Raw genomic sequence first — 25279 nt, 5'->3', positions numbered from 1 at the left:
GCGCCTTATAGTCCCGAAAGTACGGTACGCCTCCGTTTATTGCGTTGCATCTACTCCGAAGTAGTAGGTCAATATTCGCAGAGCTCCCCGGGTACTAACATTTAAAAACTAAATATGCCATTCTCCAGAATCTAATCTAAATGGAGAGCAAATAACGAGCGGAAAGAAACGCTGGGAACGAAGACTAGAGTTGGTGTAAGCTGTGATCTAGGCACTGGAGAAAAAAAAGAATATAAAATGGAATCTTTGGTTCTCGTCTTCGTAATACCATCCTTTGATAATTATTTAAACGTCTGAAGTAATAAACGTCCGACAACCGATTATCTACCTCCTGAAAAAAACAGACAGAAAGGAACAAACGAAAAAAAAGAAGGAACGAAAGAAAGAAAAGCTATTTGCTGCTAGAACAAAAAAAACACAAAACAACAACAACAACAACAACAACAACAACAACAACAACAACAACAACAACAACAACAACAACAACAACAACAAGTACGAAGAAAGAAAGGAGGACATAAAAAGAGAAAGAAAAAAGGAACTAAATAAGAAAGAAAGCCAAAAAACAACTACCAAATAAACAAAGACGGGAAGAAAAACATACAAGAAAGTGTACAAATAAAAAATAAATAGGTTTGTTTGTTTGTTTGTTTGCTTAGCGCCCAGCCGACCACGAAGGGCCATAATTATCAGGGCGGTATAAAGAGGTGCAATAATATCACTTACAACAGCTACAACAAGAGCAACAACAGAACAAAAGAAAGAAAGACAGAGAGAAAAAATGGCGAGCTCGTCAGTCACCTCAGAATTACGATTGACGTCAGCAGAATCCGAAACGATGAACGTCACAAGTACGACGGACCTCAACCTACCTTCGAGAAGTATCTATGACGATTATGACGCAGCGAGGACCGCTAGAGACTGGGATGATGCAACATGGATCCTGACGTCATCTTTCATCATCTTCACAATGCAATCTGGTAAGTGATTGTAGTTTTGTTCTTTGGTTTGCTTACTTGTTGGTTGCTTGGTTGCTTGCTGGCTTGCTTGTTTGCATGCTTAAAAAGGCTCTCTTTCTCTCTCTGTCTCCTCCCTCTTTCTCTGTCTCTGTCTCTCTGTCTCTGTCTGTTGGTCTGTCTGTCTGTCTGTCTGTCTGTCTGTCTGTCTGTCTGTCTGTCTGGCTTGATGTCTGTCTGTCTGTCTGTCTTTTCGTCTGTCTGTCTGTTTGTTATCTGTCAGTGTCTCTCTCTCTCTCTCTCTCTCTCTCTCTCTCTCTCTCTCTCTCTCTTGTATCTCTCTGTCTCTGTCTCTGTCTGTCTGTCTGTCTGTCTGTCTCTTTCTCTCTCTCTCTCTCTCTCTCTCTCTCTCTCTCTCTCTCTCTCTCTCTCTCTCTCTCTCTCTCTCTCTCTCTCTCTCTCTCTCTCTCTCTCTCTCTCTCTCTCTCTCTCTCTCTCTCTCTCTCTCTCTCTCCCACCTTTAACGACTTCTTTAGCAAAACTATTTTCTTGTCCTGAAGACAATATGCATAATTTAATTGACATGAAAAGCCTCCACGTTGTATTTCGGTTTATACGTTTAATTAAGAATCACCAACGACCAATAAATTACTTGCTATGGAATCCATGCAGGGTTTGGAATGCTGGAGAGCGGTTGTGTGAGCCACAAAAATGAGGTCAACATCATGATGAAGAACGTGGCTGACGTCATCTTCGGCGGCATCTCCTATTGGATGCTGGGTTATGGCTTCAGCTTCGGCACAGATCCGGGCACTAACGGATTTTGTGGTCTCGGCAAATTCTTCCTTGATCCAGGTATTGCTGAAGTTTTCAAATGCGGTGGTGTTGTTGTTGTTGTTGTTGTTGTTGTTGTTGTTGTTGTTTTTGTTTTTGTTTTAGTTTCGAGTGAGGAATAGTTTTCAAAACAACGATAGATAACAATGTCCAGTTAATGAGTGACGGGGCCAATATATAATATATATCATCAGTCTCACTGTTAAAGGCACAGTAAGCCTCCCGTAAACCATCATAGACTGTCAGGCTTTTACACACAGTACTACAAACACCCTTCCATTTGAACGCTCTCCAAACGGGTACATCCTAGGTGCCCTACGTAAAGAGCGAGCAATTTTTAAAGAATTAATTTTGCGCCGATTGCTCAGAGATAATCGGACCGTGGTGCGCTTTGGCGCTAGACCTAACTTTTAAAATCTAAATAATAAATTGACAGCTTGTTACACAAACATTCTTAAATCATAAAAGAATTATTTTTTCATTAAGACAAGATCAGTACAATTCGAAGTTTTGAAAGTTTGAAAAAAGAAACGCCCGGAAGCAGGATCACGCAAGGTCGTGGTTCTCGTAGCAGACGACAGTTTAGAGGCATCGCCAGTTCCTCTGAACAGTCAAAAGCCATCGCTAGAGTTCTTGTGAACCACAGCCGTTTGTTTCGTGCATAGTGAGAGGTACATAATAACGTGCTATTGCAGATAAGCTCACATCTAGCCGCATTCAAATTACTAACTGACGACTACATTGTGAAAAAGGGAAACTGGATCACACGGGTTTACGATGGCTCAGGGGTAAGATACATCACGCAAAAATAAATTCTTTGAAAATTGCTCGCTCTTTACGGAGGACACCTAGGATGTTTCCGTTTGGTGAGCGTTCAAATGGAAGGGTGTTTGTACTGTGTGTAAAACCCTGACAGTATCTGTGATGGTTTACGGGGAGGCTTACTGTGCCTTTAATAAGTCGCCTTTACATATATGTATATTTAAATAAATATATTAAAAAAACATATATATTTGTAAAAATAAAGTCGACTTATTATTGACAGTGAGACTCAAAGAGTGAACAGAAAAAATGACTACTTCATAGCTTTACTGGTTGACTGATTGAATAACTGTGTGACTGACTGCATGGCTGACTGACTGAACGGTTCGCTACGTGGCTGGCAGCCTGAATCCAAGACTGACTGACGAGTTGACAGAAGGGCAGCACAGTATTGTTTAGCGACTTACTATGCTGTGATAAACCACACACATGTTTTAAAGTCTTTCATTATTGGACCACCCCTCTAAAGTGGTTTTATAACACAATTATGTTTCTGCATTGCAGCGGACGATGCCTCGATGGGGACAGAGTATTCTCGCTTCGTGTTTCAAGCCTCTTTTGCAACCACAGCTACAACCATAGTATCAGGTCAGAATAGCTTTGAATTAGAAGTACAATTTAATACATGTGCACAGTACTCTTGCACTAAGTGGTATTGTCTCTTTAATTCTGTCTCTGTGACTCCGTCTCTGTCTCTCTCTCTTCCTTTCTCTCTAAATTGCATCACAGTTTCAGTCATTATGAATTCTGTTTATGTTTTTAGTTTCAGTTCGGCCTTTGTTGTTTGCTGTTGTTGAAACAAAGATAATTAAATTAAATAATATAAAATAGAATACTTCGTTGTCAAATAATGAGCTCTTGTTGAGGCTGCTTGTCAGTTTTCTGCTGGTGGGTCATTGCAAATGTACATTTCATTTCGTATTTCTTATTTCTAAACCTTTATCACAGGCTTATAACCTTTTTGTGTGCTTAGTATCTTTCTTTTCCGTTGTTGTCTGGTAGAAGCTGCTCGTGAGTTGTCTGTTGCTGTGTAATTGCAAATCTTCATTTTGTTTTGTATTCCTTATGTCTATACGTTTTCAAGCCTTGAAATGTATTTTGTTTCTTTGTTTCTTTTGCACTGTTTTCTAGAGTCGATACACCTACGGTTTAAGTGTGAGATTTCCGGGACGGCCTTGAGTTATACACGCAACATGGTTTACATGTATCATTGATATTCCATTCGCGCTACCTGTTGGCCTTTATTAATACGTACACGTGTTGAAGGTCTATGACCTGTGTACAAAACGAGACCTGTTTAAAGAGTTCTATAGATTGTTTATGAACTTATTTTCTTGTTTGCTTGTTTCTTTGTTTTGTCCCCCTTGTTCGTTATGTCTGTCTGTCTGTCTGTCTGTATGTAAGTCTATATGTCTGTCTGTCTGTCTGTCTTTCTGTCCTTTTTTTTCTTTCTTTCTTCCTTTCTTTCTTCCTTTCTTTCTTTCTTTCGTTCTTTCTTCCTTGTAACCTTGCTTGCTTTCTTTCTTTTCTTTCTTTCTTTCTTGCTTTCTTTCTCTCTGTCTGTCTTCCTTCTTTTTTTAGGTTCTTTGTATCTGTGTTAATTTTGTGTCTTAGCTTCAAGACTACTCTAAACAACGAAGAGGCAACATTTTCTCCTTGTCCTATTCCTCAATTTGAACACAAAAATACCTTTGTCACTAACAAGCAAAAACGAAACCTTGTAACTAACGGACTCAAATTACACTCCGAAGATCAGCTGGTTTCCTTTCTGGGAAAATACTTCCTTTCTAAATCAATCCTTGAAACCTTCAATGTAAAGGCAGAATTTTCACAGGAAAAGACGACCTCATCTTTTTATTCTTGATATCTGATCGTCGATGTTTCTCTCGAGTGACCTCATAACGAATCAATGACAGTGGTTAACACGGCAGTTTATGTTGTATTGTGCGAATTAGGCGATTGATTACTTGCTGTCTATCGCCTTATCTCAGGAAAACTAGCTTACCAGAAGGTACAGAAGTTGCTTGCTGGCTGACTGGCTTACTTTTATGGTTGTCTGGTTGGTTCATTAGTAGCTTCTTTCTTTCTTTTACTCATTCTTGCTCTTTTTGTGTGTGTTCCATTTCTTCCATTCTTTCTTTCTTTCCCGTGCATGCGTTTGCCTAACAACACACAGCAAGGAGAAGGAAGCAGGCAGTTCATCTCCAGGCAGTCTTATGTATAGCGTTATGGTCGAGTTTCGTTTATTTGTCGGAGATGATTATCTTTTAGTTTATTTGTTGTTGTTTCTTGAATTCCATGAAGGCACGATAGAGAGGGAGGGGGAAGCAAGGGACAAAAGTCGGGCATTTAGGCCTGTAGGAAGGAAACGAATATGAAGAAAGTACAAAGTAAGACACAAAGGTTGTTTTGTTTTTATTTTGTTTTGTTTTCTTTAGTTTTTTTGGTTTTGGTTTGTGTGTTGTTGTTTGTTTGTTTGTTTGTTTGTTTGTTTGTTTGTGGTTATTGTGTGTTTTGTTCTTGTTGTTGTTGTTTTTTGTTGTTTTTGTTGTTTTGAATTTTGGGGGGTTGGGGGGTGGGGGTGATTATACACTTTGTTACCAGTTCACCAGTAACGTAATAATGTCAGCTTAGCTCCAGACTTTTTAAAGAGACGACATTTCTCCCTTTCCGAACAAAATGATACGATCTAAGAACATGAACGCTGTTTACGACAGACCATTTGCAGAGATCCCACAGGAATCGTATTTCTGTTTTTGTTACTGACTTATTTCTCGAAAGGGGAATAATTATGGAATGGTGACGCAGTCTACGGCTGTAAAAAGACAACCAGACCATTAATGCGCTGAACAGTCGTACATTCATTTTTTTTTTAAATCAAAACAATCTGTAACATCGATGACCCAGTACCCTCTTTCTTTGCAATAGAGGTTGAGCGCTAGAAAGAAACTTGCAGTAGTCGTGCTTAACAATCTAAATGATTTGACACGTAACGGTTGCACACAGTCTTTAGCCCCGGATCGTTAAATTCCAACTGACGAACCGCATCAAGATTCGTTTGGCTGGCAATACTAAAGGTATGTGATTATATATGTAAGGTAGTTGTGGGAATGTTTTGACTATGTATCTTCATCTGCAAAAAACCCCAACAACATCCAAATCGTTGCTTCAATAGTGTTCTGTTCAGCACTCCATCTTTAAAGGACATGAACTCAGTTTTCACATTTTTTTTCAGGGGCTTTAGCAGAAAGAGTACGGTTTACATCCTACCTCGTGTTTTCCTTCTTCAACACCTTCATCTACTGTTTCCCCGCCCACTGGATCTGGGCGGAATCTGGTTGGCTGAGAAAACTGGGGGTGGTTGACGTGGCGGGTGATGGACCAGTCCACGTAGTTGGAGGGGTGTCAGCATTGATAGCGGCTATTATGATAAAGCCACGGAAGGGGCGATTTACCAGCGAAGATCACCACGAAATGGAATCGCCCGTCGGTGCTATTTTGGGCCTTTTTATTTTATGGTAAGCTGATCAGAAAATGGAGGATATCAACAAAGTCGGGTGTAACATACGGGCACCACATCACTAACCTCTGAGTCTTACCCTTAATATGACTGATGGTGGTATAGATTACTGTTTCAGTCTTTATCATTTGACTAGGTTACCGATATCAGATTGATTCTTGAACATACTTCTAAGCTGTTATTTCCACAGAAGACCGGACTTTTACATCAGATCTCACTTCACATTATCTACATTTCTTTGTATTTTCTTGTAAGTCATAGCTTCTTTTTTTTAATCCGTATAAGAACAATAAAGCCAAAAGAGAAGGGGAAAAACACAAAGAAAGGGCCGAGAAGCACTTGAGTGCACAACAAGAGAACCCCGTTAAAAGCTTGGCCACACACATCAAAGAAACGGGAAACTCTAGTAGTGCCTTTCGCACGATGGATGGAGATTTAAGGGGTTACTTGTGTGTTCAAATCGCGTGAAAGAAACATTACACATTTTGTGCACAGGTTCCTTTAAGCAATATGGACACATCTGTGCAAAGAAAAAAGGGGGTCGACGTATTAACTTTTTTTTTAGAATTTTTTTACTGGGGGTTGTCAAGTACGATTTTGCGAAAAACACTGCGATTTTTAACATGATCCCAACTGACATATTTAGCTCTACAAATAATAAATGAGACATTAGTTTGTGTATATAAATGAATGGAGAGTATAACTTTATCATAAAACGGTACTTATCAACGTGCATTTTCAGAAAATGATCGAGGTTTATCGAGGGCGTACACATAAAATTATCACTCCTTTAGTAGTAAAAACGTATTTAAAAAAAATTCGCGTGAAAGAAACATTACACATTTTGTGCACAGGTTCCTCTAAGCAATATGGACACATCTGTGCAAAGAAAACAGGTGGTCGACGTATTAATTTTTTTTTTAGAATTTTTTTACCGGGGGTTGTCAAGTACGATTTTGCGAAAAACACTGCGATTCTTAAGGGGTTACTTGTGTGTTCAAATCGCGTGAAAGAAACATTACACATTTTGTGCACAGGTTCCTCTAAGCAATATGGACACATCTGTGCAAAGAAAAAAAGAGGTTGACGTATTAACTTTTGTTTTAGAATTTTTTTACTGGGGGTTGTCAAGTACGATTTTGCGAAAAACACTGCGATTCTTAACATGATCCCGACTGACATATTTAGCTCTACAAATTTAATAATAAATGAGACATTAGTTTGTGTATATAAATGAATGGAGAGTATAACTTTATCATAAAACGGTACTTATCAACGTGCATTTTCAGAAAATGATCGAGGTTTCTCGAGGGCGTACACATAAAATTATCACTCCTTTAGTAGTAAAAACGTATTTAAAAAAAATTCGCTCGACAGAAAACATAACTAAACTTGAACACAGCTAAGTTCACTGTATACATATACAATACCTGTAAACAAAATAAGTTGTTGCCTTATTGTCTGCTTCACAATTATTCCCGTACCAACCCCACCCCCATTATCTTGACTGACAAAAATGATAAAAAGAAATGTATCGATTGGAGATTGGATTTCCCTTCTTTGAGTCATGTGACGTCAGAGGCCGACAAAACTTTATAATTTGGCTTTTCAGGTTGACCGAAACTTCAAAGGAACTAAAAAAAAAAAAAACGTCATGTGTTTGATTGCTGTTCAATGTCAAAACAACAACAAAGTCAGTACATGACGTGTGTTTTGTAGTTCCTTTAAAGTTTCGGTCAACCTGAAACGCCCAAATATGAAGCTTATGTGTTTGATTGCATGTGGATTGCATGCATGTGTTTGTGTGCTCGTTCAATCGTCAAAACAACAACAAAGTCATAGTACCTGAAAGGAATTCGATCGATACATAAATGTTATTTGCGTGTTTGACCAAAATATGACATTTTACACAGATCTCGACAGTCATTGTTCACCTCGACCGCTAGCGCGGTCTCGGAGAACAATGACTGTCTCGATCTGTGTAAAATGTCATATTTTGGTCAAACACGCAAATAACGTATAATAATTTGGGAGCGCTGGACTTGTGATACATGAGTTTGAATCAGGGTGAAGGGTTGGGGGTCGGAACATTTGTGTGCAAAGTTTCATGAAGATCTGTCCAGTAAATTTCTATGAATCGCACACCACACACACACACACACATACACACACGCACACGCACGCACGCACACACACACACATATATAATATCTATGGCCTGGGGCGATTGTAGCTTCCCTTCTTCGTGTCCAGCTCTCTCTCTCTCTCTCTCTCTCTCTCTCTCTCTCTCTCTCTCTCTCTCTCTCTCTCTCTCTCTCTCTCTCTCTCTCTCTCTCTCTCTCTCTTTTTGCGAATATGATTTTGAAGCGCATTACATAAAGTCGGTATCTGATATCTAAAGTCCTGATATTTTGGATGCGGAGGAATTTTTCCTGGTGATGATCTGAGGTAACGGAATTGTTCATGCATTCTGAGGGAATTTGACAGGTATCGGGGTGTGTGTGTGTGGGGGGGGGGGGGTTGGTGGTGTGGGGGGGGGGGGCTTTTGGTGTGGGGTAAATGATTAAAAACGCCTGCACCCTAACTATGAAAGCAGCCACACGCATACTCACAGAGACACAGAGGCACGCATGTTTGTGTGACGGTTTGCACGAATGACCATTGAAAATTAGTTTTTGATAAAAACAAGCGACATTTCCTTTGAGCACACAGGTGCTCAGCCAATGTGTATTGAAACTTGTTCAATTATCTCAAAATGTCATAACGTTTGGCAATATAATTATTTAACAACAACAAAAAGACTACCGGATTCCGTACATAAAAAAGTCAGGGGCTGTAACAACAATTCGCGGCATTGGACTGTGGGAGCACGGACCTACATTCTAATGGATGGTTGGCTTTGGATCTAGGTCACTTTAGTGGGAATATCGGTCAACTTCGAAACCTGAGGACCAGCCACTTCCGGTTCCCCTTTCAGAGTAATGAGATTGCTGGGGCCGTAGAATTTTTCATCCAGTTTTGTCCTTTTTTTCTCCACAATTTTATATTAGTCGGAAGAAACAAGCACACGTGTGACACGTGTGGTGGGGGTATTTCCCGGCGAGTTTTCAGTGTTGTTGTTGTTGCGAAGCGAAGCGGCTTTCCAGTGCGGAAGGCAGGCAGTTTGCGCATCAAACAGTGTTGTGATGGATGGATGAGTGAGTGATGAGGGTGAATGAGTTAGTTAAACTGTGACTGAATATCTATTGATTTATTGATATTAAAGTGAACATTAGGGGGGGGGGGGTTCGAAATGCACCATTGTGCACTCGCCTTGATGTAAGGAACACTACTGCAGTCTCTAACAGCTTCAAAGTGGGTTAGACAGGCTCTTGATAAAGACTGAGGCAAAATGTGCCAAATCACACATTGTCTTGAAAGAAAGAAAAATCTTCATTTGTCACCTTTCTGCACTTTTTTGACTTTGAGTGCATAGCCACAATGGTCACAGACAAGATGCATCAAACAGATTTGAAAAAGACCCCAAACTGAACTTGTTATGACTATTTGTAACCCCTCTCACCTTTTTGACTTGGCCGTACCCAAGCAAAAAGGCAAAAAAAATCATAACTAATTCCATGTTGATTTTGGGTGGGGTGGACCTATTGTTCCAGACTCGCCTTGATTAGAGCAACACTAGTGCAGTGTCCAACAGCTTTTAAAATTTGTTTTGACCTCTTGACAATGTACATGTCAACAATCCCTGACTATCCCTGACTGTTGTGTAGTGAGAAAAAAATCTTCATTTTTCCCCTTTCTCCACCTTTTTGAGTGTCAGTGCATAGCCACAATGGTCACAGAAAAGATGCAGCAAACAGATTTGAAAAAGACCCAAAAGTGAACTTGTTATGACTATTTCTAACCTTTCCTACCTTGTTCACTTGGCCGTACCCAAGCCAAACAATCATAACTAATTCCATGTTCACTTTTTGGTGGGGTGGACCTATTGTTCCAGACTCGCCTTGATTAGAGCAACACTAGTGCAGTGTTCAACAGCTTTTAAAATTTGTTTTGACCTCTTGACAATGTACATGTAAACATGTAACCCTAATCCCTGACTGTTGTGCAGTGAGAAAAAATCTTCATTTCTCCCTTTTCTCCACTTATTTGTGTGTCAGTGCATAGCCACAATGGTCACAGAAAAGATGCATCAAACAGATTTGAAAAAGACCCAAAACTGAATTTGTTATGAATATTTCTCATCTTTTTTGGACTTAAAAAAATTTGTCAAAAAAAACACATTTCTTCATTTTTCCCCTTTCTCCACTTTCTCTTTCATGAGGAAGGGATAATCACACATAGTACGCCAGTGAGGTTAGAATGGTGAGGTGGGGTCTGAGGCTGGTAAGGGATTTGGGGGTAGGACCGACGAGAGGGCACGGATTCGGCAGTTCGCCGTGTCGAGTCAACTTCATATAGATCTGTGTAGGCGATCAACAGCCCCAGCCGATCTGGATCTGTTCAAGTCAAAAGTAAAGTCAAGGATACGAAGAAGTTTACCGAAAAACATCGATCCCAAGGACTCATGTTGTAACTTTTCAAAGCAGTTACATTCAATCAAAGCTCTATCCACATTAAACCGAACGGGAATCGTCGAAGATCCACGCAACTTCACTGCAATGTCGAAAACGAACTCATAATGTCACCGCAGATCTATAGTTGGTTTTGGTTTTGTGTCGCAGCAAAGAAACGAAGCAAATCTCCGGCTTTTATTTCACACTAAAAAACCGTTCATTTAGCGGGTTATTAAAATATATTTCTTTGAGGTTGCAAGGCAATGGCATCGCTGAGATGTACTCCTTCGAACACACGACACAGGTTAGAAATTGACTTCATTTGGGCGCTTTTTACGGCCAAAACAGAGTGAGCTTTTTGACGGGTTTATGGAAAAATCACTTCGGGGGCAGGTCTAAAATCCCGTGTACAGTGCCAAATCATACATCATTCAAAAGAGCAAAGTATGTTCTTTATTCTAACATATGGGCTAGGGTAAGTCATAGATATAAATAGACAGTGTCTGTCTATTATATCTGTAGGCAAGTGTATTCCATTCCTTCGATAGTCTCGTCATCTACACTTGCGTGAACAATGCAATTTTGAGTCTGTTTTGCATAAAAGACCTGCGAGATTTGTAGAAGTCAAAACAACAACTTACAGTCCAGCCTCTCAACTTTCGTTCCATGCAATTTGTTTGTCTGTACGTATAGACTGAGGGGTGCCCCGAAATGATTTGTAATCACAACATTCACAGACTTCAAATACGCCATTGAAAACTCGTCCACGTGCGTTTTAGATATACTTGGGTGACTAAAACTGTCGTACCTACCAAAGGCCGCTTCGCGTAAGAAAATGACTACCAGAGTCGCAAGGCTCGGGATTTTTTTTACAAGAAATTTATATTTCGTTGTTCTAGTCCGAATGAATATGAAGATATGGCGAGTTGAAAACGCCGATTCTTTCGCCAGAAACACGTCTGTTTCCACACCGGAAAGAAGGAATGGACTGAGCTACTAGAAGCACGGCGCCGTGCGTACAATCGATCGAATGATGTTATTCACACAATACCATTTGGCGATCTCTAAAAAATCATTTAAAAACGAACTAGTTGACATGTAATGAAACTATTTACTGAAATCAAGAAGTATCTTAGTTCTAGCCGTGCATATGACACACCCTTTCGCGAAAGCACACTGAACCGTGCGTATACGCATTCGCACCCGCAAACCACCAACCCAGGCGGGTTATCCAGATCCAGATTCAGATCCAGATCCAAGGGAAGTAACTCAGTGAGTATAAACATGAGCAAGAACCGCAACCCGAACACACTCGTAACACCTTAAATCCAGCCTCCTTTGTTTTTCATTGAAGAAGACCGACGAAATGTGCAAGCTTCATTACGTTGATCTGAGTTATGTCCCCTATCCATAAGCATTAATTCTTGGAACCACTGTAGGCCATTTTGCACTTCCCCACCACGCTTTCATTTGGATATTTGTGACCCTTCACCGCGGAATGAGTTGCATGTCACTTTTGCATGATTTTCATATTTTTAAATTTTCCTGAAGAGTAACAGCTATTGTGTTTTCAGCGTAGCAATAGGGTCAGATATTTAGACGAGACAAGTATAATGCCGACGAGTCGAAGACGAGTCGCATTATACTTGTTCGAGTCTAAATATCGGACCCTATTGCTACGCTGAAAATACAATAGTGATTATTATAGCTGTTCTGACCTTTATTTGTTGTTCCAAACTTACAAAATGACAGTTTTTGCGTCGATGCGTTGATCTCAGGTTTTGATAGCAGACGCCGTTTCTTATGCGCATTAGTTTTGCGCAGGCGCCACACTGACTTTGGAACAAAACTCGATTTGACAACACAGCTGTTAAACAGCTTTTTATTAGTTCATTCGTATACAACAAAATTTTAAAGAAGTTTGATTTTTTTTAAATTTTGAATAAGACTACTTATGAAGAAGACCAAAACACAACATCAACGGAAAACTAGAAACAACTGAAGAACTAGGATGCAACAAGGGGATGAGAAGAGAACAGCTAATCCGTACAACGCGAGCAGACGGCAGCGAAGTTTTCAATTTGAGTGAATGGCATTTATAGTTGTCTCGTCATGAAGCGAATTTTTCAACCTCAGTTATAAACGACTACATGAATGTTAGTGCCATGGGTTGTACATCAATACTTCAGAGGGGAAGTGGGGTATTTAGTGTGGAGTTACGAGATAAGAAAAGCCGAATGCGAAAGTTTGTGTCAGTCGGCAACTGTGAACTGAGCTCACACAGGCACACAAAAACGGCTGTTCCGTTTTACTCCCCTGTTTGTACTACATCTTTCGACTTTGGGCATTTTGTGGTGTTAAGGGACAGAAAATAATTGGTTTAGTCCTGTTTCATCGGGAAGTTAGCAGAAAAGGGTATGCTATCGACATTTGTAAAGCTGAAAAACATTCCCGAGTAGAATTTCAAGTTGTCAGTGTATGCTGTTGTCGATCAGTGAAACATCGTGTGGTACAGATGGGTAAACCGGAACCATGCGTCTTTGTTATTGCCAATATGCTTTTGGATATTGGCAAAAATGGCCGACTTCCGTAGCATTATGCTTTGATGATCGGAAGAGACCATCCAATCACAGCCCCCGAATTCCCCCACGTGTCCATCAGAATAGCTATATTGTTTTATGCTCTATTCAGTGGTGAAACCCGTTTTAGAAAAGAGCGAAAACTTTTAGAGTTATAAGCCTGTGACTAAAGTGACCCTCACACTGTTACCACTGTCCCCCCGGACTTATATTAAGCCTAACGCAGAACCCCGCGAGGTGACATGCGACTCATTCCGTGGTGGAGGGTCACATTTATCCATTTAGACGCATACCAGGAAGCTACAATCTAGCTTCTGTTTGTGAAAATTGGACATTCCCTTTACTAAAATAATATCGTATTTTCTGGGAAACTGGTCCAAGAAAAAGGATACCCTTGTTCCCGTGTAAAAGCCTGGACATACTTGTGGTGGCGCACAGGTACATGATCGTTTACACGGGACGGAAGGCGTCTTTCTTCGTAAATAATCATTACAGGAACAAGTATGAATCCGTGCTAACACGCATACACACACACACACACACACACACGCACACGTACACACACACACACACACACACACACACACGCACACACTCACAAACACACACACACACACACACACACACACACACACACACACACACACAAGCTCATACGCATTACATTGACTCCCCCCCCCCCCCCCGTCCCCCGGAAACCCCAAGTCGCCACACACCCTCCCCCGCGTCCCTCTAACTAGACGCACAACCGCTACCCTCTCGAACACACACTCTACAAAATCATGAAAATAGATCCCCCAAAATGTGTTGATAAAGATTAAAATGGTTTTATCGGCTTCTCGCAATCACGGGCGCTGCATAGACGTTGGCCGTTGTCAACGTCAAAATTGTCAAAAATAGTGACGACATGGCTTCATCTGCATGCAAAAGCTTCCTAATTTTGAAAAGTAATTTCCTGAGGGCAGAAACCATGGATCACAAAGAGGTCCGAGCGGGTGAAGAGGACATACAGGGTGGTAAAAAAAGCGCCTTATTTTATTTTTGATCTCATTTTTGACTGCGAAGAGAGATTTAGAAAATGTGTTCACCAAACAATAGCAGGAGATTATGGCTTGCAAATTTGGTAGAAACTGGTCTGTCCTAAGTAGTTGATAATATGCTCTATCCACATTCCAGGCTCCTCTTCGTTGAAGAACTGCTGCAACACGAACGTTGAAATTGTCCATGACTCGTCCAACCAAGTCAGCTGGTATGCGCCTGATTTCCCTTCTGATGTTGTCTTTCAGAGCTGCCTATCAAAAAATCAAAAAGAAAATAGGGCGCTTTTTTTGGACCACCCTGTATTTTGCCTTAAAAAGAAAAAATAGCGCTAACGAACTTAAACGCCTTATCACACACAGAGACACAGGAAACTTACAAATGTACCAACTCATCTATTATGTATCAATTCATTCATTTGTTTCTATTCACTGACATTTTGTGAAGATGAATTCATGCACTAATTTGTTTATTAATTCATTGATCTATGGATTTATCATTTCACTTCTTCAATTTTTAGATATCTATTTATTAATCTATTCATTCATATCCTTTATCTATTTATTTATTTATTTATTTATTTATTCACTTTTTGTCAGGTGGAGCTGGCTCGCCTTTAACTGTGGAAGCACATTCGGTATCTCGGGAGGAAAGTGGAAAGTTGCATCAAGGTAAAGTGACAGATCTGTTTGGCTGGCTGTCTTTCTGTCCATTTTCTGTCTTTCTGTAGGGGTTCTATCTGGCTGCTGGTCTACTTCAAGTTCCTTCACGCGTTTATGGCTGTTTGCTTCTGATTGTTTATATTCATTTACTTCAATTCTCTCTCTCTCTCTCTCTCTCTCTCTCTCTCTCTCTCTCTCTCTCTCTCTCTCTCTCTCTCTCTCTCTCTCTCTCTCTCTTGTATGTATGTGTGCGAGTGTATGTGCGTGCGTGTGTGTGTGTGTGTGTGTGTGTGCGTGTGTGTGTGTGTGTGTGTGTGGTTGTGTGTGTGAGTGAGTGTGCTATGTGTGCGTCTATGTGAGTATGTATGTGTGTGTGTGTGTGTGAATGTATGGTTGCATGTTATGGGTTTGTATGTGTGTATGCGTGCGTGCGTGCGTACGTGTCTGTCTGTCTGTATGTTTCTCTGTCTGTGTATCTCTCTCTCTCTCTGTATGTGTGTTCTGTTCATCCACAGAGCAGCGACAAACACTTTGATGGCAGCCAACAGTGGTGGGATTGTTGCCTTCCTTTCTAGGTGAGTTCACACACACACACACACACACACACACACACACACACACACACACACACACACACACACACACACAAACACACACACACACACATACACACACACATACACACACATACACACACATACACACACACACACACACACACACACACACAGCAGCGCGTGTAAATGTCCAGCCACCCACACAAATAATCGCAGGCTTGCCTGTCCAAATGAATAAGTAAAGGCAACACATTAAGAACCAGAAGCCAAACAGGCTAGACAAGAAGGATAATGCGCGAACTTTTAGAGACAAACAAGTATCTATTGTTTGATTTCGTATCCTAGACACGTTGAATTAGTACCTGGAAATATACGTTTGTTTTCTTTGTTGTTTTTGTTGGGGGGGGGGGGTTCTGGACAAAGTGAATGCTCACAGTGAATGTATGCAGGTTTTGCTTTGTTTTGTTTTTCTTTTTGCGTTGCTTTATTTGCTTATTTTGGGAGGAGCAAGGCTGAGGTTACTTTGTTTGACTTTTTCACGATTTCTTTTTGCTTGTATAAAACAGTCTTGATCAAAGATTACGCGAGATATATATGCAGGGGAGGTAAGTAGTGGCCGGACTTTTATGTTGGCATTCTGTAAATACATATACTTTTTCTTTCGACCAAAATTAGTTAATAAGACAAAGCTGTTTCGCATAAATGACACGCCATCAAGATTCTTTCGCATAAATGTAATGTAGTTTAATTCTATACCTATCATATGTGTTATACTGTTTCTCTCTCTCTCTCTCTCTCTCTCTCTCTCTCTCTCTCTCTCTCTCTCTCTCTCTCTCTCTCTCTCTCTCTCTCTCTCTCTCTCTCTCTCTCTCTCTCTCTCTCTCTCTCTCTCTCTCTCTCTCTCTCTCTCTCTCTCTCTCTCTCTCCTCTCAATTATGCGAACGTTCACTTGCACTTTCTTGTCCCATGTGTCTGTATGTCATTCAGTCAGTCGGCACAGTAACAAAGGGTTCGCCTTCCATTTTTGTTCCTTTCGCTTTAAATGCTTGTAAAATTCGCTTCGCGTGTTCCATCTAAGCCAATCAAGCTGATTGGCAGAATGTTTAGTTCCTCAATTATTTCAAGACTTTTTATCCAAGAACTGATAACAATGAAACCTGTCTGCCAATTATCGGAAACCGCGCACACGGAAGCAATCTGATAGGAGCGATTGTGGCATTACTAATTCTCCCAGTTTCTGTTCTTCGTCTAAATTTGGAGTTTTGAATTGACGTGCACTTCAAATTTCTTATTCAGACTACTAATCACCACCACCACCCTCTCCCTCTTTTTTCTTTCTCTCTCACCCCCCCCCCCCCCCCCCCTCTCTCTCTCTCTCTCTCTCTTTGATCTCTCAACTATAAACATACTTTGTGTGTACTCTTGTTCTGTTGCCGAAACTCCAAATCTATATAGTTTGAGTGGTTTGCACTCAGAAACTTGACATTATTAGAGTGTTTTATTTGTTTTTATCTTTTTTTTATCTGACAACTTTATAGACGTTGTTCTGTTTTTTCTTGACATGTCATCTCTTTACTTGTTCTTTCTTGTCTTGTGATGTTCTCCTTGTTTGGTGCCACCATGTCTTATCTTGTCATATCTTGTTCTATTTTTTTAATGTCATCTCTTTACTTGTTCTTTATTCTCCTATATTGTTCTCTTTGTTTGGTGTCACCATGCCTTATTTTGTCATATCTTGTTCTATTTTTTTTTTTTAATGTCATCTCTTTACTTGTTCTTTATTCTCCTATATTGTTCTCTTTGTTTGGTGTGACTATGTCGTATCTTGTCATATCTTGTTTTATCTTTTCCTGTCATGTAATCTCTTTACTTGTATTTTATTCTCCTATATTGTTCTCTCTAGCCTTGTTTGGGGTCGCCATGTCCAGTTTATCCTATATCGCCTCACCCTTTCTCGCCCTGCTTCGTCTCACCTCGTCTTGGAATGGCTTCAGAATCACAGAGATAATGTCTAATTTCATCTTTCAGTTACGTGGTTTACAGAAACTTCCATGTGCGCTACGTTATCAACGGAGTCCTTGGTGCTCTGGTCGGCATCACGGGTGAGTGAGCTATCTAACGAACTAATCTCGAACGTAGACCACTGTATACTGCCAACGAAATGTTCGAAATCGCGATATACCCTCTTGTCATCATTTTCACGAGTTTTCATTCACAAGCACCTGGGAAATAAATCTCATGTTCCCCGGGGAATAAATCCCCGGTTACCATAGTTGCAGGAAGCCCTATTACATGGATAATCAAATGCAAACCCAATAGAAACGCTCGAGAATTCTTCGGCTCTTTTCATTGGCGTTTCCCCAGACCTAAACAGACGACACGACACTGCTTTGCAAAGTTCCAAAAACCAACTGGCAAACTGGCAAAAGTAAACAAAAAAACAAAACTACTTCAATAAATTCATCACAAACAAATGAAACCTACCGATATGTTATGTCTTCTTACAACGTCATGGAGTGCAAAAAAATGAAGGAAAACATTTGCAAACCGGCTCATTACCGTAAAAGCTCGTCCGACAAAGAATTGAAATCGATATTTTAGACACTAAATATGTGTGTCCAGCTACGCTTGAAACATGTACTTCATTTGTTATCATTATCATGAGTTTCTGTCCATGAACCTATCTCTCAACAAGCCAAATATGTGGAAGCAAATGGAAAGTCGCTTGTTCATTTCAATGCTTGTTATTCTCTCAGGTGCCATGAGAAAGGTTCCGTACAACTCTCGCTTACTCCATTACACATGTCATATGCATAAAGAGCGCCTACTTCCCGTTGGTTATTTGGAAACTGTTATTGTCTGAGGCTGTCAATCTATAATTCCTCATTATTAGCTCTCCTGTTTATTTGTACAAGATGTCCGGTCAGCTTAGTAAGAAAAAAAGAAAAAAACACAACCAATTACACTAAAACTTTGTGAACATTTAAAAAAAATGAAATTCATAAAGGAAAAACAAACAACTAAACAAAAAGGAAGGAAAGAAAATTATACTGTATTCCTTTTTGCCAAGGAAACAAGGAGGCAAGGAAGACTCCTTAGAACTCTACACAAATTAAACTTATTGTGCCAGACATTTTGAGTTTGTTAGCACGTTCCAAGATGAAAAGAAGATTAACCTCCCAGAGACAACGTGGCTCTCTTGGGATTAGTTGCACTTGTTAACGGCATTAGTTTGTCTAATTACTGACAAGCAATGAAAAAGTCGATAACTCGGGTCTTTGTCGTTAAAATATACGTTTGTGATAGCATAATTTATAAAGAAAAAACGTTTTTGGAATTGTTTTACCAACGGAGTTTTCAATAAACAAGGAACAAAAGGATGTCGAATAATATCAATACACACGCGTACGTACACACACACACACACACACACACACACACACACACACACACACACACACACACACACACACACACACACACACACACACACACACACACACACACACACATTTTAAGTGAAGAATTTTCAAATCATGAATGTTTTTTGTTTTTTTTAATAACATTAAACGTTCTAAATACTGACCATTCTTGCATTTTGATTGTGCGTTTTGGAACGTTAGCAGTATGTCTGTGTTTGGATTTCTGCTGAACTGTCTATCCGTCTGTCTTTTGGACTCTGTTTTGTCTGTTCTTACCTCAGAGTTGCATGCAGTCGCTATCAATGTGTGTCCATTCATGGAAGACTTGGGGGTAGCTGTTTTGGGGGGGTTTGGGGGGACGGGTTACCAGTTGATGCGGTTGTTTAAGAAGGGAGGGGAGTGTGGGGGGGGGGGGGGTGGGGTGGGCGGACCTGGTAGTGGACCTGCATGACCTGAACAGTCTCCCTCCTTCCTCATACTCTATTTCTTCTTCTTCTTCTTTTTCTTCTTCTTCTTCTCCGCAGCGTGCTGTGCAGTGACCAGCGTCAAAGAGTCTCTCGCCATCGGAGGTCTAGCGGCTTTGTTCGTCTTGTTGGCTGATGCCGCCATGATCAGACTGAAGATTGACGATCCGGTGTCCGCCTTCGCCGTGCACGGGGTGGGGGGAACGTGGGGGTTGCTGGCCACTGGCCTCTTTGCCCACAAGGACACTGTGGCCCGCATCTTCAATGACAACAACGGGTTGGTGGCGGTAAGGGGCTCCGCTCACATATGTAACTTCAGCAGGGCCGACGACGTACTGCAGATTATCCCAGCCCGCTACAGGTTGCATGAAAGGAAAACAGGCCAAGTCCTCGTCCTAATCCCTATCGCGGCATAAATGATAGGCAGTGCGTCGTCTGTGCCGCTGAAACTGCGCAGGTATATTCTGCCCATAAGCAACAACTACACACAGACAAAGAACTGTATAATCGTATGCAATAGACGAACTCCAGACTTTCGGCTTGTATGGATTGCAAAAGAGTGAACACTTTTGCTTTTATTGAGTCAAACTTTCCACACGTGGTCCTTGTCCAGGTGTTTCAGACATACCCCTCACAAGTAACTGGTCTATAATGCCACGGGGGGAAGCGTGGCTCAATTAAGAATTAAAAAGAATTCACTCTTTCACAACAACATACAAACCCGACAGACTTATTTCCGGAATGCGTCTATTGCTGAGTGCGTGCGCTACATTGAGGAGCGCCTGTGTGCTAGGGATAGTTACACCCCCGGTATAGGGGTGTGTATAGGATTCGGTCGATGTGTTTGTTTGTTTGTTTGTGTTCGCATATAGATCTCAAGAATGAACGGACCGATCGTCACCAAACTTGGTGAACAGGTTCTATACATTCCTGAGACGGTCCTTACAAAAATTGGGACCAGTCAAACACACGGTTAGGGAGTTATTGGTGGCTTAAGATTCTACAAGGACTTATAGAGGGACATATTAATGGTCAAAGGGAAATGACCTTCTCAGTTGGTGGCAGTGAGAATGGTAAGGACGGGGGTGTTTTTCCTACCTCGGAGGAATTTCTTGTTTATTTATGATTTTATGATTTTATGTCTTTATGTATTAGCCTTTGTTTTGTTGGCTCACGTAAGTGTAGCCAATGCGATGCTAACTTTTGTCTGTCTGTGCGTGTGTATGTGTGTATGTGTGTGATAGAAACTTTAACATTTGACTGAACACCAGGGGCGGGGATGTAGCTCAGTCGGTAGCGCGCTGGATTTGTATCCAGTTGGCCGCTGTCAGCGTGAGTTCGTCCCCACGTTCGGCGAGAGATTTATTTCTCAGAGTCAACTTTGTGTGCAGACTCTCCTCGGTGTCCGAACACCCCCGTGTGTACACGCAAGCACAAGACCAAGTGCGCACGAAAAAGACCCTGTAATCCATGTCAGAGTTCGGTGGGTTATAGAAACACGAAAATACCCAGCATGCTTCCTCCCAAAACGGCGTATGGCTGCCTAAATGGCGGGGTAAAAAACGGTCATACACGTACAATTCCACTCGTGCAAAAAACCACGAGTGTACGTGGGAGTTTCAGCCCACGAACGCAGAAGAAGAATAAGACTGAACACCGATATACTAATTTTACCTGGTTATTATCCAAGCAACAGCTTCAAAGTATTGAAGCAATGATCAACATTTCGTCGGCACGTATGTAGTTAAAATGTGTATCCAAAGAAAACGGGTGGTGGGGGGGTTTTGGGGGGGTAAAAACAGGTGACTGGTTTGTGTCGTGTGTGGTATGTAGACCAGGCCAGGGGTCAAGGTTAAGTCAGATCGCGTGAAGGATTGTGGTATAAATACAGTTCTCACCCAGCTGCAGTTCGCCGATTCGGGGAAGACGATTTCACATTGTTCTGTTTCGTAGCCCCAGAAAAATAGATAAAGAAGATACCAAAGGAGATTTCCTACAGGTTGATCTGCACAGCGTGGTTCCAGTGTGTGCGCGAGGAAGCGCTGTCGAAAGCGCAGTGTCGATCTGGCAGTCGTGTCCCCGTAAGTAGGCTACAGACAGACAGATCTATATCTAGTGTCTCCCACTCTTGCACCGTGTCACCTATGCTTACTGTGTGTGTGTATGTGTGACGGAGTGAATGAGTTTGCGTTACTGTTTGTCGATGTCTTACGGGAGCCTTGAAGGCTTCGCCTCTTGTTTTATTAGTCATTGTGTTAAGCATACTTACCATGCTGTAGAAATTTCATGAACTCATAATGCAGCAACTGAGCATCGAAGTAGCGAAAACAAGATGAGTTATACCGTTCAGAGCAAACACTCTGCAAAAGATGATCGCGCATACACAGTACGCACACCGGAAGTGGTGGTGTTAAGACGCGTCTAAGATACCGCAAAGCAACCAAAACAAACATTTGGGTTCACGAATGCTAACCCAGTCGAGCGCCTGCGGCTTGGCAACGAAATGGGTCTCGATGAAACGCTGACTATATTATACTCCAAATCAAGAGATATGACACACTTTTCAATTTTGTGTCACAGGCATAATTTCAAACGCAATGGATTCCTTCTTTGAACACAGTTCACGGAGGTCATTTTACTGTGCATTCCCAGAACAACACACAATTTCTAATTATTCTAAATCATTATACACGCTTTGAAGGCAAAATGAACAAGGATTTAGTTGATAAGCTTTGATTTATGATTAGTTTATTATTATACATTTGGCAGCAACAAAAATACGCTATGTAATATCTATTGCTTGGGGGCTTAAAATTAAATGAATGGTCTGTGTGTTCTTCCAGGGAGGAGGGTTTTACCTGTTGGGAATACAGGCGCTTGCAGCAGGAAGCATTGCCTTGTGGACAGCAAGTATTGTTATCGTTCTCTACAAAATCATCGACCTCACCATCGGCCTTCGTCTGTCGCCCAGTGAAGAGGAAGTGGGTCATTAATCATTTATTCAAGTATTCATTCATTCGCAAATTTGTTCTTCCATTCATTCATGTTGTTGCTGTTTGCTGCTGCTACTGTTGTTGTTGCTGTTATGTTTGTTGTTGTTTCATAAAAGACGTTCATTATTGTACACATTGGTTTCATTCATTCATTTATTCACATATTTCTTCGTTCATTCATTCATTTATTCACATATTTGTTTCATGCGTTCATTCATTCATTCATCCATTCTTCTTTACTTTAATTTATTCATTCGTTAATATGTGTTCGTTCCTTTGTTTGTTTGTTTGACCGTTTATTTGTTAATTTCGTCTAAGGCTTTAAATCTGTTGCCCGTTTTTGACTGCGTTTTAATATTGGGTTTTAGATGCCTTCTTTCTTCCATTCCTTTCTTACTTCCTTCCTGCCTTTCTTTATTCATTCATTTATTCATTCTCCCCTTCATTTATTATTATTAATATAAGTTTTGTCCAGCGTTGAGCAATTTTGCCATATTGCAATGCCCTTTTATTTAAAAGTTGAAGACAAGATTACGTGTGTGTCTGCGTGCTAGCGCTTCCGCTGTTTAAAAGCTACCTTATTTTCCGCAGTCAGGCGCCGATTTTATCGAGCACAACGTCAACCACCGACATCTCCACACCAAACGCAGGAAGTCCACGACAGTATCAACAACACCATTGACAACAGCAGCAGCTACAACAACAACTACAGCGGCCTTACCTCCCAGAACCGTCCACGTTAATCCCGCCTATGGTCTTGATGACGACAGTGATAGCGACAGCCCGGCTTGTCTGCCCAGAAAATCAATCTTCACCATCACTTCGTCCGCGAAGGCGACCACAGGGCAGAACGGACACTGTGTCTCCGGCAACGGGGCAGCCAACGGAAGGAGCGGCAACCCCAGATCGAGGCGAACCGCAAACGGAAGTGCTAACAACAGCAGGGTTTATCGTGAAAACAGACAAGATGGCGACGTAGAAGTAAATTTGGACGAGAGGAGGATGAGTGTAGAGTTTACACGAAGGAATTTTGAAGATAATCTTACCTTCGAAAATGGAATTGAGGAAATGACTGAGGTCAGAGGGGAGACCTTAGCTGAAAACGTGTATGTTATCAGTGAGAATCAGACGAGCTTTACCAGTACTGCAGACGATCGAAGTATTTGTGTCAAGTTGTGACAGAGACAATTCTCTGAAACATTGCTCTTACAACAAACGACAGTATGTGTGTCTTGATCAAGATACAGCGAATATCGCGTTAACCAGACTGTTCGGTATTTTAACGGATAAATCTGAAAATACATGGACATGAATTCGACAACCGGTTGATGTTTTGTTTGACGTATTGTTTGCCATATAATGGTCCTGTGCTCATTTGATTTAACCGGCTGGGGCGAACGCATGGCCAGCTTCTACAAGAGTGAGGCTTCGTATTTTTAAGGAAATAGCGGGTGGCCAGCGCGATCGCTGTTTATTGTTTCTAGAATGGAAAAAGACCAGAACGAAAGATTCTTGAATGGAACCAGTGTGCAATGGACCTTTAACCTTTGCCGTGCTTCCTGGGTTCACCTGTACCCAGAGACACACTAAAATCATTGTAACTCTGAAACCATTAAAGGTATCGTTTTGAAATTTTAAGTATCTCTCACACACCTAATTTGCTCTCTGTCAGCAAATTTTTAGTGTGTACAAGACAAAACATTAAAATTAATTGATTATGATAATTTACATAAACACTACCGATGGCGCGGGTTCACACAAACGTACCCATACTTTTAAAGAGTAGTAGTGATTGTAACTATCCCTCTGCCGACGGCGCGGGTTCTGCTACACCCATAATTACCAAAGCGGCTCTCTCTCTCTGTCTCTCTCTCTTAGTCTCTCTCTCTGTCTCTCTTTCTTAGTCTCTCTCTCTCTCTCTCTTTCTTAGTCTCTCTCTCTCTCTCTTTCTTAGTCTCTCTCTCTCTCTCTCTCTCTTTCTTAGTCTCTCTCTCTCTCTCTTTCTTAGTCTCTCTCTCTCTCTCTTTCTTAGTCTCTCTCTCTCTCTTTCTTAGTCTCTCTCTCTCTTTCTTAGTCTCTCTCTCTCTTTCTTAGTCTCTCTCTCTCTCTCTTTCTTAGTCTCTCTCTCTCTCTTTCTTAGTCTCTCTCTCTCTTTCTTAGTCTCTCTCTCTCTCTCTTTCTTAGTCTCTCTCTCTCTCTTTCTTAGTCTCTCTCTCTCTCTCTCTCTGTCTCTCTCTCTTAGTCTCTCTCTCTGTCTCTCTTTCTTAGTCTCTCTCTCTCTTTCTTAGTCTCTCTCTCTCTTTCTTAGTCTCTCTCTCTCTCTTTCTTAGTCTCTCTCTCTCTCTTTCTTAGTCTCTCTCTCTCTCTCTCTCTCTTTCTCTCTCTCTTTCTTTCTTTGTCTCTCTCTCTCTCTCTTTCTTAGTCTCTCTCTCTCTTTCTTAGTCTCTCTCTCTCTCTCTCTTTCTTAGTCTCTCTCTCTCTCTTTCTTAGTCTCTCTCTCTCTCTTTCTTAGTCTCTCTCTCTCTCTTTCTTAGTCTCTCTCTCTCTCTTTCTTAGTCTCTCTCTCTCTCTTTCTTAGTCTCTCTCTTTCTTAGTCTCTCTCTCTCTCTTTCTTTGTCTCTCTCTCTCTCTTTCTTAGTCTCTCTCTCTTTCTTAGTCTCTCTCTCTCTCTTTCTTAGTCTCTCTCTCTCTTTCTTAGTCTCTCTCTCTCTTTTTCTTAATCTCTCTCTCTCTCTTTCTTAGTCTCTCTCTCTCTTTCTTAGTCTCTCTCTCTCTCTCTTTCTTAGTCTCTCTCTCTCTCTCTCTTTCTTAGTCTCTCTCTCTCTCTCTCTTTCTTAGTCTCTCTCTCTCTCCCTTTCTTTGTCTCTCTCTCTCTCTTT

At 41.1% G+C, this 25279-nt stretch overlaps 1 protein-coding gene across 1 annotated transcript; it reads left to right on the top strand.

Moving 5' to 3' along the window:
• Positions 1-774: 774 nt before the first annotated feature.
• On the top strand, positions 775-24347 carry LOC138958422 (putative ammonium transporter 2). The gene is made up of 10 exons (XM_070329568.1): positions 775-980; positions 1629-1811; positions 3117-3200; positions 5848-6130; positions 14902-14973; positions 15480-15539; positions 17550-17623; positions 19468-19694; positions 22251-22392; positions 22996-24347. The coding sequence occupies exons 1-10, from the start codon at positions 782-784 to the stop codon at positions 23577-23579; spliced, it is 1908 nt and encodes a 635-aa protein (XP_070185669.1). The 5' UTR covers positions 775-781; the 3' UTR covers positions 23580-24347.
• The last annotated feature ends 932 nt before the right edge of the window (positions 24348-25279 follow it).

Source organism: Littorina saxatilis, linkage group LG1, assembly GCF_037325665.1.
Source record: "Littorina saxatilis isolate snail1 linkage group LG1, US_GU_Lsax_2.0, whole genome shotgun sequence".
Lineage (NCBI taxonomy): Eukaryota > Metazoa > Mollusca > Gastropoda > Littorinimorpha > Littorinidae > Littorina > Littorina saxatilis.
Note: the sequence above shows the minus strand (reverse complement) of the source record. Positions and strands in the feature narration are given on the sequence as shown.

What these genes read in the sequence shown, in the direction of transcription:
- LOC138958422 (XM_070329568.1), top strand. Translation starts at nt 782, where the DNA reads ATGGCGAGCTCGTCAGTCACCTCAGAATTACGATTGACGTCAGCAGAA. An exon ending in AGCTACAACCATAGTATCAG is followed by an intron (nt 3,201 to 5,847) that starts GTCAGAATAGCT and finishes ATTTTTTTTCAG; the next exon opens with GGGCTTTAGCAGAAAGAGTA. An exon ending in AAGTGGAAAGTTGCATCAAG is followed by an intron (nt 14,974 to 15,479) that starts GTAAAGTGACAG and finishes GTTCATCCACAG; the next exon opens with AGCAGCGACAAACACTTTGA.